The 16106-nt window shown below is 40.9% G+C and overlaps 1 protein-coding gene across 1 annotated transcript in view; it reads left to right on the top strand.

Moving 5' to 3' along the window:
- LOC115102277 (nephronophthisis 4) overlaps window positions 1-16106 on the top strand; it is a 219305-nt gene that overhangs the window by 107722 nt on the left and 95477 nt on the right. Inside the window, exons 9-11 of the mRNA XM_029622064.2 lie at window positions 6253-6444; window positions 6613-6739; window positions 15069-15124. Of these exons, the coding sequence (XP_029477924.2) occupies window positions 6253-6444; window positions 6613-6739; window positions 15069-15124 (375 nt within the window). The remainder of the gene's footprint in view (window positions 1-6252; window positions 6445-6612; window positions 6740-15068; window positions 15125-16106) is intronic.

Below are 16106 nucleotides of genomic sequence, written 5' to 3'. Positions count from 1 at the left end.
TGAGAATCTCCACAAGATGCTTTTGTCTGCCCAGTTGAGTTGCTGATCTATGCAGTTTGTGTAGATCACACCACGTTGATGCCTATACAGAGTGTTCTTTCAAAACCTCACACAGAAAATTGTGTTAGGGAGTTAACTGTCCCCTGAATGGGTTCCTTTTGTTCCATTGCTTGTATACTATCGGCTGTGTTTGGTGGTGGTAAACTGTGTAATAAAGATTTCTTGGAATGTATCTTGTTGAAAGAACCCTCTCTGTGCCAGTTAATAAGAGTGTTTGGGTTCATGTTGATGCTATCGTGGCAGTTCTGAATTCTGAAGACTGTGCTGAAGAGCTATCTATGCAGAAACATGCCCAGTTTCAAAGGGTTGTTCGCCTCCAGCTCGTGTGGATATAAAATGCACTAACAGTAATTTAGTCAAGTTTGAGCAGTTTTCTACAGTTGGAAGACTTTGGAAGTTTGTGATAAGAGGCGAACGCTGGGCTGATAAGAGCATTCTCTGCACTGTAGAAGACGCCTGTAATTGGTGCTTTGTTTCCCCTCACATTTGCTCCTCAGATATCCAACCAGCATTTCTTCCCACAGGTCAAACCCAAACCGAGAATATTCATTAAACATTGCAGAACAAAGTGTTAGACCATGTGCTAGACACGACAGTCTGCTCTGAGCGAGAGCTCAAAAGAGAGGGTGTAGAAAACAGACACATTAGATAAATTGCCTCATATTTTTTTACTGGCTACTTCCACCACACAAACTTATCTCTCCCTAGTTAAGTAATTTTTACATAATCATCACTTTCAAATGGACTCGCTTGAATTAATGTTTCTTATGAAACATCTTATTAATTCGACCTCGTGAAATGGAAAAACAGGCAGTGCCTCCTGGGAATATATATGGCTATCTTTTTTACGGCCCCCATTTTCGAGTTTCAATTCAGTGAAGTAGCAGTTAATGTCTGCACTTGCGGGGGGAATACAGTGCATTCGGAAAGTATTCAGACCCCTTCACTATTTCCACATTTTGTTATGTTACAGCCTTGTTCTAAAATGGATTAAATAGTTCCCCCCTCACACAATACCCCATAATGACAAAGCAAAAACAGGTTTTTGGAAATGTTTCCAAATATACTAAAAATAAGAACTGAAATATCACATAATTATTCAGACCCTTTACTCAGTACTTTGTTGAAGCACCTTTGGCAGCGATTACATCCTCAAGTCTTCTTGGGTATGATGTTACAAGCTTGGCACAGCTGTATTTGGGGATTTATCCCATTCTTCTCTACAGATCCTCTCAAGCTCTGCCAGGTTGAACTGGGGAGCATCGCTGCAAAGCTATTTTCAGGTCTCTAGAGATGTTCCACATAGGAACTCTGGAGCTCTGTCAGAGTGACCACCTGGTTCTTGGTCACCTCCCTAACCAAGGCCCTTCTCCCCTGATTGATTAGTTTGGCTAGCAACCAGTTCTAGGAAGAGTCTTGGTTGTTCCGAACTTATTCCATTTAAGAATGATGGAGGCCACTGTGTTCTTGGGGATCTTCAATGCTGCATAAATGTTTTGGTACCCTTCCCCAGATCTGTGCCTCGACACAATCCTGTCTCGGAGCTCTACAGACAATTAATTTGACTTGATGGCTTGGTTTTTGCTCTGACATGCACTGTCAACTGTGGGACCTTTTTGTTTTGCAACAATTTCTCAACCTGTTTTTGCTTGGTCATTGAGGTATTGTGTGATGATTGATAAGGACATTTTTTATTTAATCCATTTTAGAAATGAAGCTGTAACGTAACAAATTGTGGGAAAAGGGTATGAGTACTTTCCAAATGCACTTTATGACGTGAAAAAGTTTTTGCCCCTTTATGATTTTCTACATTTTTGCATATTTTTGATTCTGAATGTTATCAGATCTTCAACCAAAACCTAATATTAGATAAAGGGAATCTGATTTTACAAATAACAAAATATATATATTTTTAATTAACAAAGTTATGCAACACCCAATTCCCCTGTGTGAAAAAGTAATTGCCCCCTTACACTAAGTAGCTGTATTGACTGCAACCAAATGCTTCCTGTAGTTGTTGATCAGTCTCTCATCGCTGTGGAGGAATTTTGGCCCACCCTTGCATGCAGAACTGCTTTAACTCAGTTAGGATTAGGTCTGGACTTTGACTAGGCTATTCCAAAACTTAAAATGTGTTGTTTTTTAGCCATTTTCATTTAGACTTGATTGTGTGTTTTGTATTATTGTCTTGCTGTATGACCCAGCTGCGCTTCAGCTCACAAACGGATGGCCTGACATTCTTCTGTAGAATTCTCTGATAGATAGCAGAATTAATTATTCATTCTATTAAGGCAAGTTGTCCAGGTCCTGAGGCAGCAAAGCATCCCAAAACCATCATTTTCGCCAGGCATAATGTGACTCATGCCATCCAAATAGTTATGCTTTTGATGTATCTGTCTATAGACCATTCTTCCAAGAGTCTTGATCATCCAGTTGCTTTTAGGTGCTTTTTGGTCAACTTTTTGCACGATACTGTATGGGTCCCATTAAAAGCCATTGCACCTTCATCTTGACACTCCCCCACCATTGTAACATTTTTGGGGAACCTATAGAAATGCATTTATTAATGTCTACATTGGTTTTTGCCACATTTATTATATTACAGACACCCTAATGAATCATTTTTTATTATATTGTGTGCTAAACATTTTTTTAAAATTAAGATAGATATATAAACAATTTCCTTTAAGTGTAATTCTAATGTTACTGTCCCCACTTGAAACATTTCATTGAAATACTGTAGGATTTCATTTATTCTTATGAAAGGCCTGCTTCTTCTGGGGAGTGCCAATAGAGAGCAATAGTAACAGCGTCTTTTTGTAGGCACTAACTCCTCAATGGCTTGTTGACCAAAGCCTTTGGGGAAATTTTGTAGTGTTATTGGATGAAAGCCCAAAATAATGTATACTAAGCCTGTGTTAACCTCAGACCTTATTTTCGGCGTTTATCCCAAAACACTATTCTTTCCCAATTCATTTTCCACATTGGAATTGCTGAACGAATCTGATGTAACTCATTTCCATTTTTTAAGACTACAAGCTGGCGAGCTCTGTATGGCGGACCGGTGGCTTCAAAGCCTCTCATTGGCCAATACATAGCATCAGCAATCCAGGGTTTATTTATGCTGTATACAAAATTGGTCAGGATGCAACCTTGAGGGGCTTTATTCATCTGTTGTTGAACGGAACACATTCAGAATGATTTTATTTCTCTAGAATACTGTATCTGACGTGGCCTTGGCACATGCAGGGTTTCTTATGTATTTCGTCTTCCCTACCTGTGATTGATTACTTTGGTCTGAGGCTGACCGGCTTATTAATCGATTCCGCGAAACTGCTCGCGGGAATTAATTTTTTTCCATGAATGGCTGTCTTCAGAGTGAAGTAGAGGCGCCACGGGACTCCATTGTAAATCATGTTTAAGCACAACAAATCTGCTCCTAAAGTACACGTGTGACTGTTCTCAGGTGATGGGGAGATGTATCACTTGTATTAAGGCCTACTGTAGAACGGGGCTAGCTAGGAAGTGCACGTGCGTGCATTCGTTCAAACATAGAAGGCTCATGATATTTGAGGAGCTGTGCAATATCAGTAATTAATATGACACAAATATCAATTAATATTACAAGTGCTGTACATCACAACATGAACATTAAAGGGATACTTCAGGATTTTGGCAAAGAAGCCCTTTATCTACTTCCCCAGAGTCCAATGAACTCGTGGATACCATTTTTATGTCTCTGGTTCAGTTTGAAGGAAGTTGCTAACTAGCATTAGCGCAAGGACTAGAAGTCTATTGTAACTGCTAGCATGCTAGTAGATACCATAGACTTCCAGTAATTGTGCTAGTTAGCATTGGCTTGTAAAACAACCTCTAACTTCCTTCATACTGGATGCAGAGACCAACTAATTGTATCCATGAGTTAATCTGACTCTTGGGAAGTAGATAAAGGGCTTAATTGCCAAAATCCTGAAGTATACCTTTAAATGGTGTAAATTGTTTTCTACATAGTCCTCTTTCCCCCTCAGTTTGCCCCTTTCAGTTTACTTGCTAAGCCACCCTCTTCATTTGAAACACCAAAACTATCCCTGAATTCGATTCAGGTGGTTAACAAGGTAAACAAGCGAAATCCCAGGAGATTGACATCTAATTGTACCTACACACTGAAGAAGGCTGTAAATCTGAAATGTCTGTGTACACTATCACTGAAGCAGTAAAAAATGTCAAATAGAGAATAATGAAGTAAGCTTTATGCAACATATTTTTGAGTGCGAACCCATTACACGTCTTTGTTCCTCTAGTTTCTATCGACCCCCAGTTACAGAACCCCTGATCATGTCCACATTGCTCATACTATGGCCTATAGACCAATGTCCTATAGACTGAGCATGCTTTAGTAACATTCCTCTGGGACTCCAGCAAGGTTATTATAGTAAATGAAGTGGGAAAAGAATTTAGTAAACTGAAATAAAATAATTAAGAAAAACATTTGAATAACGAAAACAATACTGAAACTATATTTGACTGCAAAACTAACTAAAATGAAAAACTCATTGTTCAGTAATAGTTTTTTTTTTTTTCTAAACTTCAAAATGAAAGGGGGTTTTCAATCTTCTTATTTTTTATGGCGTTTTCAAGCTTCTGAATCTGGCGGGTAAATGCTGCCAGTATATGCCGACATTTCAAATAGGCTAGCTTGTGCATCACTATAGCTATCAGTAGAGTTAGTGATAGTTCTAATAGGGAAGAAATCAGAGGGCGTGCTTGAGTGTGAACCATAGGTGTGAACAATGGTGGCAGCAAAAAGTAAAGCAATGCTGGAAAGGACAAAAGCAAATGTGTTGTAGTATCAGCAGCGTGTGTGGAACTGGGAAAAGCCAACCAACCTCAAGTTAATCTGAACAGCGCCACAAAGAAATACAAACAATTTCAGGATAAAGACAAGGTGAGACAGCCACCAGCTCTTAGTAGCTGCACACATTAGGACAACGCACATTTCTGAAAATAGCAGAAACATGGCAACCTAATTCAAATGAGTAAAAAAAATAAAAAATAGAAGAAGCACTCATTCATGTATTCATCCAGTCTGGCAAGTCCATAAGACTGTGCTATTAGCCAGCCTTCAGAAAATTCAACCAAACACTTGATCCCAAATGTTATACTCCTGGCACTTCTAGAGTAAACGGGGTGATTGCTTTGCAAATGGATACAGAAACCCAGAAAGTTCAGGAGATTCTGAAAGAGACATCGAAATAACCATTAGTTTATGGGCATATCAGCCTGCTTCAACGAGGCACAGCATCTGTGTTGCTCAACCTACAAGAGAAGTTCTTACTTGTCGTAACTGACAACTGGGCAACATAGTCAAGTCTCATTAAGATTGATTTATAATTTAAACATAACCAAACCTATGACCTGACTCATCACCTTGTGTATTACGGCCCCCCCAGTGGGAAAATTTCATATCCTCCAAAACACAAGCTATAGGCCTACAACACATAAATGGCTCCTAGCCTACCTACTTTCTTTCCCTAACACTAAAACTGAAACTAAATAATATAAGTTATAAAACTCAAACTAAAACAAAAGTAGTAAATCAAGAATGAACTAACTGAAACTAAACTAGAAATAAACAAACTAATAGAAAATCACAACTATAATAACCTTGGACTCCAGTCTTGCCTGGAGCAAAAGGACAATGCCCTCAAATTGGAATTGCTGCACCACTATTGTTTTTCCTCAGCCATTTAATTTTCGCCTCTTTCAACCATGATACAATATTTGCTGAGAAAGCCATTGGAGCAAATTGAACCTTTTTCGACTGTCGAGAAGACCATTGACTGATAAGGACCTCTGACGATATACTGACTTCGAAACCATTTCCACTGCTCCTGATCGGAATACTAACAGGAATGGTATAAACTCCCACAAATAAAGATAGCTAGTATTCACAAACGGTTATTTTTCTACGTTGAATTATTGTGTAGCAGCAGTTATAACATATAGACTACACATGCTTGCTTACTTACTTTATGAATCCTCTTCATCCCTTTCGGGAACATAAGGTCACAAGGAGCTCCCTACACTTCTTCCTGTCTGGCAACGTGTTGTGCCTCACACTACATATAAGGCTTGAAGTATTTCTTTACTGCTAAAGGTTCTACTGACTTTGCGTGTTTTTGGGTTCCAAAGCTCTCCTCGACCTCCACAATCTCCCGGACAGCCTTCATGCAGTGCCTGCGCTGGGGGGTGTGGTGCCCCTTCCAGGAGTGGGGTGCCCTGAGGGCCAAAGAAGTGAAGCTTAGTCTGCAGGGCGGCTCTACGCCCAACCCCTATGGAATCATGGCCTATACCTCTTCCTCTAACAGCCAAAGTCCTGCCCAGGTAACATATTTCTCATAATGTGTGATATTAACCAATTAATTAGATGAGATGATGGATCAGCTGATTATTTGGCAGTCCCACACTGACTTCTCTTTCTATCTCCCTTTCTGTCTTTCTCTCGCTCTGCCTCTCTCACTTTCTGTTTTTCTCTCTGGTCCTCTCTCGGAGGTGGTCGATGAGAGGGACATGGTCAGGTTCCGTCTGTCTTCCAGCTCAGTGCAGAAGGCCTCGTCCAGCACAGCCGTGTCTCCGAGGAGGAGCAGGGAAGGACAGCAGAGGAAACCTCCCTCACCAGGTACATATCATCACGGGGGGATATCTCCATCTGTATCAGTCATGGATGGGACTCTTCCTGATTCATCAGGAATTCCTGCTTTTCTGGACATTATCCTTATTAACATTTTTATTTGAACTGAAGTATCCAATAGCCAACATCCAGCTTTTTCTGCTTTTCTATGTTGTCTTAATCATATAGCTGACATGTATCAGCAGCATCAGTCACAATGTCCTTTTATTTCTCATAATGGCTTTAGTCTTCTAAAAAAAATAATAAAAAAAAATAAATGTTTTTTTCCCCAAACGACTGACACATTCTGAACTCCTAAGTAGTGAAGAGATTCCCTTTGAAAATGGCTGACATAGAAAAGGTTATTTCTAGTTTGAATTGGACTTTGAAATCACTTCAAACGTCACTGCCTGTGTTTGTTTCCTCACCATAACAGGTTTTGTTTATCATAACAGGGAAAGCATGGAATGACAGAAAGGCTGCTCGCAGACCAACATACTTTTCAGGCACACACACTGCTGCAGTTAGTCACCCCTGGAGAAGGACTTCAAAGTTCTGACTACCATCCATCAGAAGCAATATGCATAATGGGACTCCCAACCACCGTAGTGTTGTCTCATTGGCACCACCTGCTCTCTACAGGATTAGAATGCTCCGACAAAGAAGTAGAGTACCCAGAAGAGACTTTGGCCAGGGCCCGATATGGCCCCTTGATTTTGAACAAGCCTGACATCGGTATCTCACGCTAGCTTCTGCTCCGGAAAAGAGTTGAGTTGCGATCCGAACTCATCAGACTCGAGCCTTTTTGGTAGGCTGTGTATGCAGCAGAACCGGAGACATATTTTGCTATCATATGTGAAAGCACTGATATGTTACTGTCTATGTATGGCACTCATAGCAACAAAGGCTAATGATATGACACTATTGTATTAGGGTACAGTTGCAACCTATATTGAAGGCACAGTTATTATATCTCTTGTTCTATTAGTTCTATTATTTCAGGTCTTTCCCAGAAAAGAGGTTGAAACCTCGAGAGATTTCCTGGTAAAAGAAAGGTTAGATGAATTGCATTATTTATCTCCCATACTGAGCTCTAGAAAGATAAAGCGATTTATTTATTTCATTTGATTTAAACATAAAAAGAAAGAAAATAATAATAACTTACAAGTGTCACTTATTGGAACTCCAAGCAGTTGTCTGTCACGGAATTGATTTATAAAATCCTAGTAAACACTTGGCACACAGACACTCAGTCCATTGTCGTTGACAGAGGGTATATCTTGACTCTGAGTGGACTCTACATAGCCAATGATTTCCATCCTAATGTTGTCGCTAGCCAGCTTATCTTCCTACACGGAGAATGGAGTTGATTGAGGTTCAGTTGGGGTGGCTGCTTCTTTGCAAAGTCTGTTTAATGACAGTTGAATCAGCGGTTGAAGTGTCCTCGAAAAGCCTTCTCTGAACATGTCGCCTAAATGATTTTGTGTTGGCTGCTGTTAAGGATGTACAATATGAATCTCTGTCATTATTTTGATTTGGTGGTTTGAACAGTGCTGACTGTTCTCTGATTAGACAGAGGGGTGTATGTGTCGGTGTGTACAGTACGTGCGCTCATGTGTATTTGTTTGTTTTGTGCATTCTTGGCCATGTGTACGTGTGCGTATCTGTGTGCGCGTGCGTGCTTGTGTATAAGTATGTGTGTGTTTGTATGTTTGTGTTTTCATCTGTATGTTTCTCTGGAAGGCTGATAGAAACAACAAGCCGAGATGTGTCATTTATGTCTGTCTCCCCATGGCTGCATCCGACAAGCAAGGAGGATCAAAGGAGGATCAAACATTCCACATTGCATTCCTACCCCTTCAGCCAGTCATTTTGAAATAGGGAAAGTAAGACACTTATCGATTCATGCCGTTTTAGATGTTTCCATGAGAAATGTGTGATGGGCATTAAACCGAGTTCAGTATTTGTGTTTATTATAGATCCCCGTTAGCTGCTGCCATGGCAGCAACTACTCTTCCTGGAGTCTCGCAAAATTAAGGCCGTTATACAATTTTAAAAACATTACGATACATTCATTTCAGAATTCACAACAAACTAAGTGTGTGCCCTCAGGCCCATACTCCACTACCACATATCAACAACGCAAAATCCATGTGTGTGTATAGTGCGTATGTGTGTGTGTGTGTATGCATGTGTCTATGTTTGTTACTTCACAGTCCCCGCTCTTCCATAAGGTGTATTTTTATATACTTTATAAATCTGATTCTACTGCTTGCATCAGTTACCTGATGTGGAATGTAGTTCCATGTTGTCATGGCTCTATGTAGTGCTGTGCGCCTCCCGTAGTCTGTTTTGGACTTGGGCACTGTGAAGAGACCTCTGGTGGCATGTCTTGTGGGGTGTGACTTATGCATTCTCACACAGTCCATGCACTCCCAGTAACCAGGGAAGTAGCTACAGAACCCGCACTGTTTGCTTGACCGCCATCGTGTACAACTTGGCTAATGATAAGCAAAACGGGGAAAAAACATCTAGCTGTGTCCTCTTAGATTATTAAATAATTCATTCCAATGGCCCATACTTGCATTATTCACAATTCCCTGATTTCTCAGCTGTCAACATCTGTTTATCACTGATAAATCCACTTAATGATTTGAAAAGTAGAGTCTGCAGTGCCACTTAAAAGCACTTCAAACAAAATGGATGCCATAGAGTAGGTTGTTGGTGCCATGGTAGTGTCATGGTACTAGTTCATCATCCAGCACTACTGTGTCCTGTCCACACTTACTGTAGTCTGAGCAGATGGATGCTACAGCAAGGCTCCTGCACCCCAGGCTACTCTAGCCATTTCCAAAAGGCCAGTCTGAGCCAACAGAGAAAGAATGAGAGAGAGAGTCACAGAGAAGGGGGGTGAGTGAGAGAGGAGAAACTGAGCTGTGAGAGTTATAGAAAGAGATAGAGGTAGAGAGAGAGAGCGAGAGAGAGAGAGAGAGAAAAAAAAAGCGAGAGTGAAACATTTCGCCATCACTATGGCTACCGGTGCAGTTCACCCAGCGTTGCATCAGACATTTGAATCAGACTGTGACTGTGTCTAAAAGACAACACTGTCACAGATTGTCTGAGTGATGTTCCACTGTGTGCTTACTATCTAGTCTACAATAGGACAATTCTAGTGGGTCATAGAAGTTGAATGTAGAGAAACATGTAACTGCTAAAATAATGGAAACATTTGAGTAAATGAGGGTTCTGGCAGCTCGGTTCTGGCAGCTCTTATGGTGTGGGGTGCATTTTCCTGGTATGGTTTAGGTTCACTTAACCCTTTTAGAGGGCAAGGTAAACGGCAATAAATACATAGCCAATTTGAGTGATTACTTTCAACCTATAGTATGGTGAATCATTTCTATCCTGATTGGAGTGGATGACAATCCCTCCATCCACAGGGCACGAGTCGAGTAGTCACTGAGTGGTTTGATGAGCATTGAAGCTGTTCTGGCGGCTCGTGGTGCCCAACATCCTATTAAGACACTTTATGTTGGTGTTTGCATTATTTGGGCAGTTACTTGTAGCTCCGGGGTGACATTATAGATACAGATCTAGGATCAGCTTCTCCTCCCCAATTCCAATCTTAGCAGTTGGTAAGGAAAATGCTAAACTGATCCATGATCAGCATCTAGGTCCAACTTCACCTTACACTGTAGGGTAGGTAACTGCCAAAATAAAGGAAACACCAACATAAAGTGTTAATAAAATAGAACAGCTTCAATGCACCTCGGCATAGATTCTATAAGATTCTGGAACTCTATTGGAGGGATGAAACAGCATTCTTCCATGAGAAATACCATAATTTGGTGTTTTGTTGATGGTGGTGGAAAAACGCTGTCTCACACAATGCCCAAACTGGACGCACATGTGCGTTGTGCGCAAATTGATTTTGTCCCCCCCACACCAAACGCGATCACAACACACATGTTGAATATCAAAACAAACTTTGAACCAATTATATTAATTTGGGGACAGGTCGAAAAGCATTAAACATTTATGGCAATTTAGCTAGCTAGCTTGCTGTTGCTATCTAATTTGTCCTGGGATATAAACGTTAAGTTGTTATTTTACCTGAAATGCACTCAAACAATTAATCCACACATGAAACGGTCAACCAAATTGTTTCTAGTCATCTCCTCCTTCCAAGCTTTTTCTTCTTTGGACTTTATATGTCGATTGGCATCTAACTTTCATAAGAAGGTGTATTACCACGACCGACCGGCTTCAGTTTGTCTTTCAATCACCCACGTGGGTATAACCAATAAGGAGCTAGCACGTGGGTATATGCTTTTATAAACCAATGAGGACATGGGAGAGGCAGGACTTGCACCGCGTTCAGCGTCATAAATAGAACTGACCTCTATTTTAGCACTTGGCAACGCAGACGCTCGTTGGTACATGCGAACAGTGTGGGTGCAATGATTGAATAACATGTATGTGTACAGTTATTTTTGCAATGCGAGCGGTGTGGTCAGCATGTTAGGCGCCGCTCCAGAATCTCCCATAAGTGTTCAATTGGGTTGTGATCTGGTGACTGACACACAAACACACACACTTTAAACCCCCTATGCTCCTTTGAGAACCCTCTTTCAAAGTCAATGAGAACTCATCTAGCCATGGTTTTCAAAATAATGTGTAACTGGTCTTCTTGAAATGTTAATTACTTAATTAACTCAGCAACCACACCTGTGTGACCAGCACCTGATTTGAATATACAGTACCAGTCAAATGTTTGGACACACCTACTCATTCAAGGGTTTTTCTTTATTTTTACTATGGTCTTCATTGTAGAATAATAGTGAAGACATCAACACTATGAAATAATACATATGGAATATCATGTACTAATCAAAAAAGTGTTAAACAAATCAAAATACATTTTATATTTGAGTTTCTTCTGAGTAGCCACCCTTTGCCTTGATGACAGCTTTGGCATATTCTCAACCAGCTTCATGAGGAATGCTTTTCCAACAGATTTGAAGGAGTTCCCACATATACTGAGCACTTGTTGGCTGCTTTTCCTTCACTCTGCGGTCCAACTCATCTCAAACCATCTCAATTGGGTTGAGGTTGGGTGATTGTGGAGGCCAGGTCATCTGATGCAGCACTCCATCACTCTGCTTGGTCAAATAGCCCTTACACAGCCTGGAGGTGTGTTTTGGGTCATTGTCCTGTTGAAATACAAATGATAGTACCACTAAGCGCAAACCAGATGGTATGGCGTATTGCTGCAGAATGCTGTGGTAGCCATGCTGGTTATGTGTGCCTTGAATTCTAAATAAATCATAGACAGTGTCACCAGCAAAGCACCATCACACCACCTCCTCCAGGCTTCACGGTGGGAACCACACATGCAGAGACCATCCATTCACCTACTCTGCGTCTCACAAAGGCATGGCGATTGGAACCAAAACCTCAATTTTGGACTCATCAGACCAGAGGACAGATTTCCACCGGTCTATGTCCATTGCTTGTGTTTCTTGGCCCAAGTCTCTTCTTATTATTGGTGTCCTTTTAGTAGTGGTTTCTTTGCAGCAATTCTTCCATGAAGGCCTGATTCAGTAGTCTCCTCTGAACAGTTGATGTTGAGATGTGTATGTTACTTGAACTCTGTGAAGCATTTATTTGTGCTGCAATTTCTGAGGCTGGTAACTCTAATGAACTTACAGTATCCTGTATAAGTATAGTATAACTTTGCGTATTCCTTTCCTGTGGCGGTCCTCATAAGAGCCAGTTTCATCATAGCGCTTGATGGTTTTTGCGACTTGAAGAAACTTTCAAAGTTCTTGAAATGTTCCACATTGTGTGACTTTTATGTCTTAAACTAATAATGGACTGTCGTTTCTCTTTGCTTATTTGAGCTGTTCTTGCCATAATATGGACTTGGTCTTTTATTTAATAGGGCTGTCTTCTGTATACCACCCCTACCTTGTCACAACACAACTGATTGGCTCAAACTTATTAAGAAGGAACGAAATTAATTGATTGAAATGCTTCCAGTTGACTACCTCATGAAGCTGGTTGAGAGAATGCCAAGAGTATGCAAAGCTGTCATCAAGGCAAAGGGTGGCTACTTTGAGTAATCTCATATAAAATATATTTTGATTTGTTTAACACTTTTTTGGTTACTGAATGATTCCATATTTGTTATTTCATAGTTTTGATGTCCTCAGTATTATTCTACAATGTAGAACATAGTAAAACTAAAGAAAAACCCTTGAATGAGTAGGTGTGTCCAAACTTTTGACTGTACTTTGTATCCCTCATTAAGTGTTTCCTTTATTTTGGCAGATCTGTAGATCTCTGTAGTGATCCAGTGCATTCGTAAAAGTATTCAGACCCCTTGACCTTTTTCACATTTTGTTACTTTACAGCTTTGTTCTAAAATTGATTTAATTTTTTTCCCTCATCAAACTACACACAATATCCCATAATACAGGTTTTTAATTTTTTGTGACTGTATAATTTTTTTTTTAAACCATCACATTTACATACATTTTCTGACCCTTTACCCAGTCTTTGTTCAAGCACCTTTGGCAGCGATAACAGCCTTGCGTATTCTTGGGTTTGACGCTACAAGTTTGGCACACCTATATTTGGAGAGTTTTTTCTGTTCTTCTCAGTAGACCTTGTCAAGGTCTGTCAGCTTGGATGGGGAGCGTCGCTGCACAGCTTTTTTCAGGTCTCCAGAGATGTTCGATCGGGTTGAAGTCCAGGCTCTGGCTTGGCCACTCAAGGACATTCAGAGACTTGTTCTGAAGCTTCTCCTGCGTTGTCTTGGCTGTGTTTTTAGGGTTATTGTCCTGTTGGAAGGTGAACCTTGGCCCCAGTCTGAGGTCCTGAGGACTTTTCATCAAGGATCTCTCCTCCAGACGTGACACTTGGCATTCACGCCAAAGAGTTCAATCTTGGTTTCATCAGACCAGAGAATCTGGTTTTGTCATGGTCTGAGAGTCTTTAGGTGCCTTTTGTCAAACTCCAAGCAGGCCTTCATGTGCCTTTTATTGAGGGGTGGCTTCCATCTCTCCACTCTACCTTAAAAGCCTGATTGGTGGATTGCTGCAGAGATGGTTGTCCTTCTGTAAGTTTCTCCCATCTCTACCTAGCAACCATCGGGTTCTTGGTCACCTCCCTGACCAAGGCCGTTCTCCCCAGATTGCTCAGTTTGGCTGGGCGGCCAGCTCTAGGAAGATTCTTGGTGGTTACCAAGCTTCTTCCATTTAAGAATGATGGAGGCCACTGTGTTCATGCGGACCTTCAATGCTGCATGTTTTGGTACCCTTCCCCAGATCTGTGCCTCTACACAATCCTGTCTCGGAGCTCCACGGACAATTCCTTCGATCTCATGGCTTGGTTTTTGCTCTGACATGCAGTGTCAACTGCGGGACCTTGTAAAGACAGGTGTCCCTTCCAAATCATGTTCAATCAATTGAATTTACCACAGAGAAACATCTCAAGGATGATCAATGGAAACAGGATGCACCTGAGATCAATTTCGAGTCTCACAGTAAAGGGTCTGAATACTTATGTAAATAAGTTATTTCTGTTTTGTTTTTTGTTTTTTTACACATTTGCAAACATTTCTAAAAACCTGTTTTCACTTTGTTATTATGGGGTATTGTGTGTAGATTGATCCAGATTTTTTTTTATTTCAACCATTTTAGAATAAGGCTGTAACATAACAAGTTGGGGGAAAAAGTCGAGGGGTCTGAATAATTTCCGAATGCACTGTAAATCATTGTAGTTCTATGTATATGTCACTTTTCCATTACTGTGTATGCATCTTATAGGGATGTCATTGGATGGCAAATTCAGCCATGATTATGACTGTGCAAGTAAAATGTACATTTTACAGCTAACTACATCCCTTTTCCTCCACCACCTGTGATATGTCCCAAATGGTACCCTATTCCCTTTATAATGCACCTCTTTTGACCAGAGCCCTATGTAGGGAATAGAGTGCCGTTTGGGACGTAGTCCTGGTTATGTTCTATTATTGGACCGCGGGGAGGAAATGACTCAATGTTATTAACTTTGGATCGTAGGAATAATGAAGAAGTGTTTGTATTTAGTGAAGTGAACAGAAGTCACGGCAGAAGGAAGGCAATGCGGGCTGAATGAGAATAGTTATGTGAGAAGGTTGTCATACAATTCCGTATTGAGTCTACCCATACGTTTATCAGTCAATTTGATATGGTCAGAGGCTCTATTTCCCTTCTAGGATTTATATTTCTATGGAACTAAAAGGAACAGTAAATAAGAGCTGTGTTTTAACTGTTTTTCTTTTTCTCTTTAGGTCAAAGTCGGCGTGCCTCTCAAGCATCTCCTCCGGGATCGCCACAAGGCCCAGGGGTAAGTAAGACTGTCTCAAAGATCAGTTGCCGCTAACATGGTCAGACATGATCAGTCATGGATAGACCGTTCCCTGAAGCCATGGTCAACTCCACTCTGTTTTGAAGCATAGGTCTCCATACTGTCATAGTGGCTCCCGGGCATTTATTAAGTGCTGATCTAGGATCAGGTCCCACCTGTCCGTGTAATCATATTCATTGTGATCTTAAAGGAAAACTGATCATATCTGAGAGTCTTCATGAATACCAGCCTTCACTAGTAAACTAATATAGGACTTAGTGTTAGTTGCTACCACAATAATACTACATAATAATACATACCGTAATGTATATCAATGGCTCTGTTTGCTACCTAATGCTAAGAAAGTCAGTTAGACAAATAGCATTCTGTGCCCCAGTTCTACATGATTATCTCTTGAAAGAAACATGGTCATCTCTGTTCTAACGGGCTGTTTAAGTAAGGTTGTTTGGTACATAAGTGTTAGGGATCAGGTCTATCAAAATATCCTGCAGCATATGATGTGGTACTATGGAGCAGAGAGCTTCATCCACTTAATATTTGTGGGGAGGGTTTTTAATGACGAGTGTGTGTTACGTGCATGGGCGCATGTTTCTCAATTGTGTGTGCTGGTACATATGCACTTGTGTGTGTGTTTCTGCACATGTGAATGCGAGTACATGTTTGCTGTGTGCGTCTCTGCATGTTTGTAAATGTATGTACATTAATGTGTCTGAGTTTGCATAAGGTGTGTGTGTGTGTGTGTGTGTGTGTGTGTGTGTGTGTGTGTGTGTGTGTGTGTGTCTGGGGCATGGTGGGGTGTGAGTGATGTCTCTCAGGCTGAGTGGGGCTGTCAAGTGAGGGGCCGGGCCCTGTGATGGATGCAACTCTCTCACAGAGATAAGGCCCCACAGACACAGTAGAGGAGAAGGATTAGCTCTGTCTCAGTGCTGGATCTATGGGCCATAATGAGGGCCTGGGTCTG

The sequence above is a fragment of the Oncorhynchus nerka genome, linkage group LG20 (assembly GCF_034236695.1).
Source record: "Oncorhynchus nerka isolate Pitt River linkage group LG20, Oner_Uvic_2.0, whole genome shotgun sequence".
Classification (NCBI taxonomy): domain Eukaryota; kingdom Metazoa; phylum Chordata; class Actinopteri; order Salmoniformes; family Salmonidae; genus Oncorhynchus; species Oncorhynchus nerka.
Note: the sequence above shows the minus strand (reverse complement) of the source record. Positions and strands in the feature narration are given on the sequence as shown.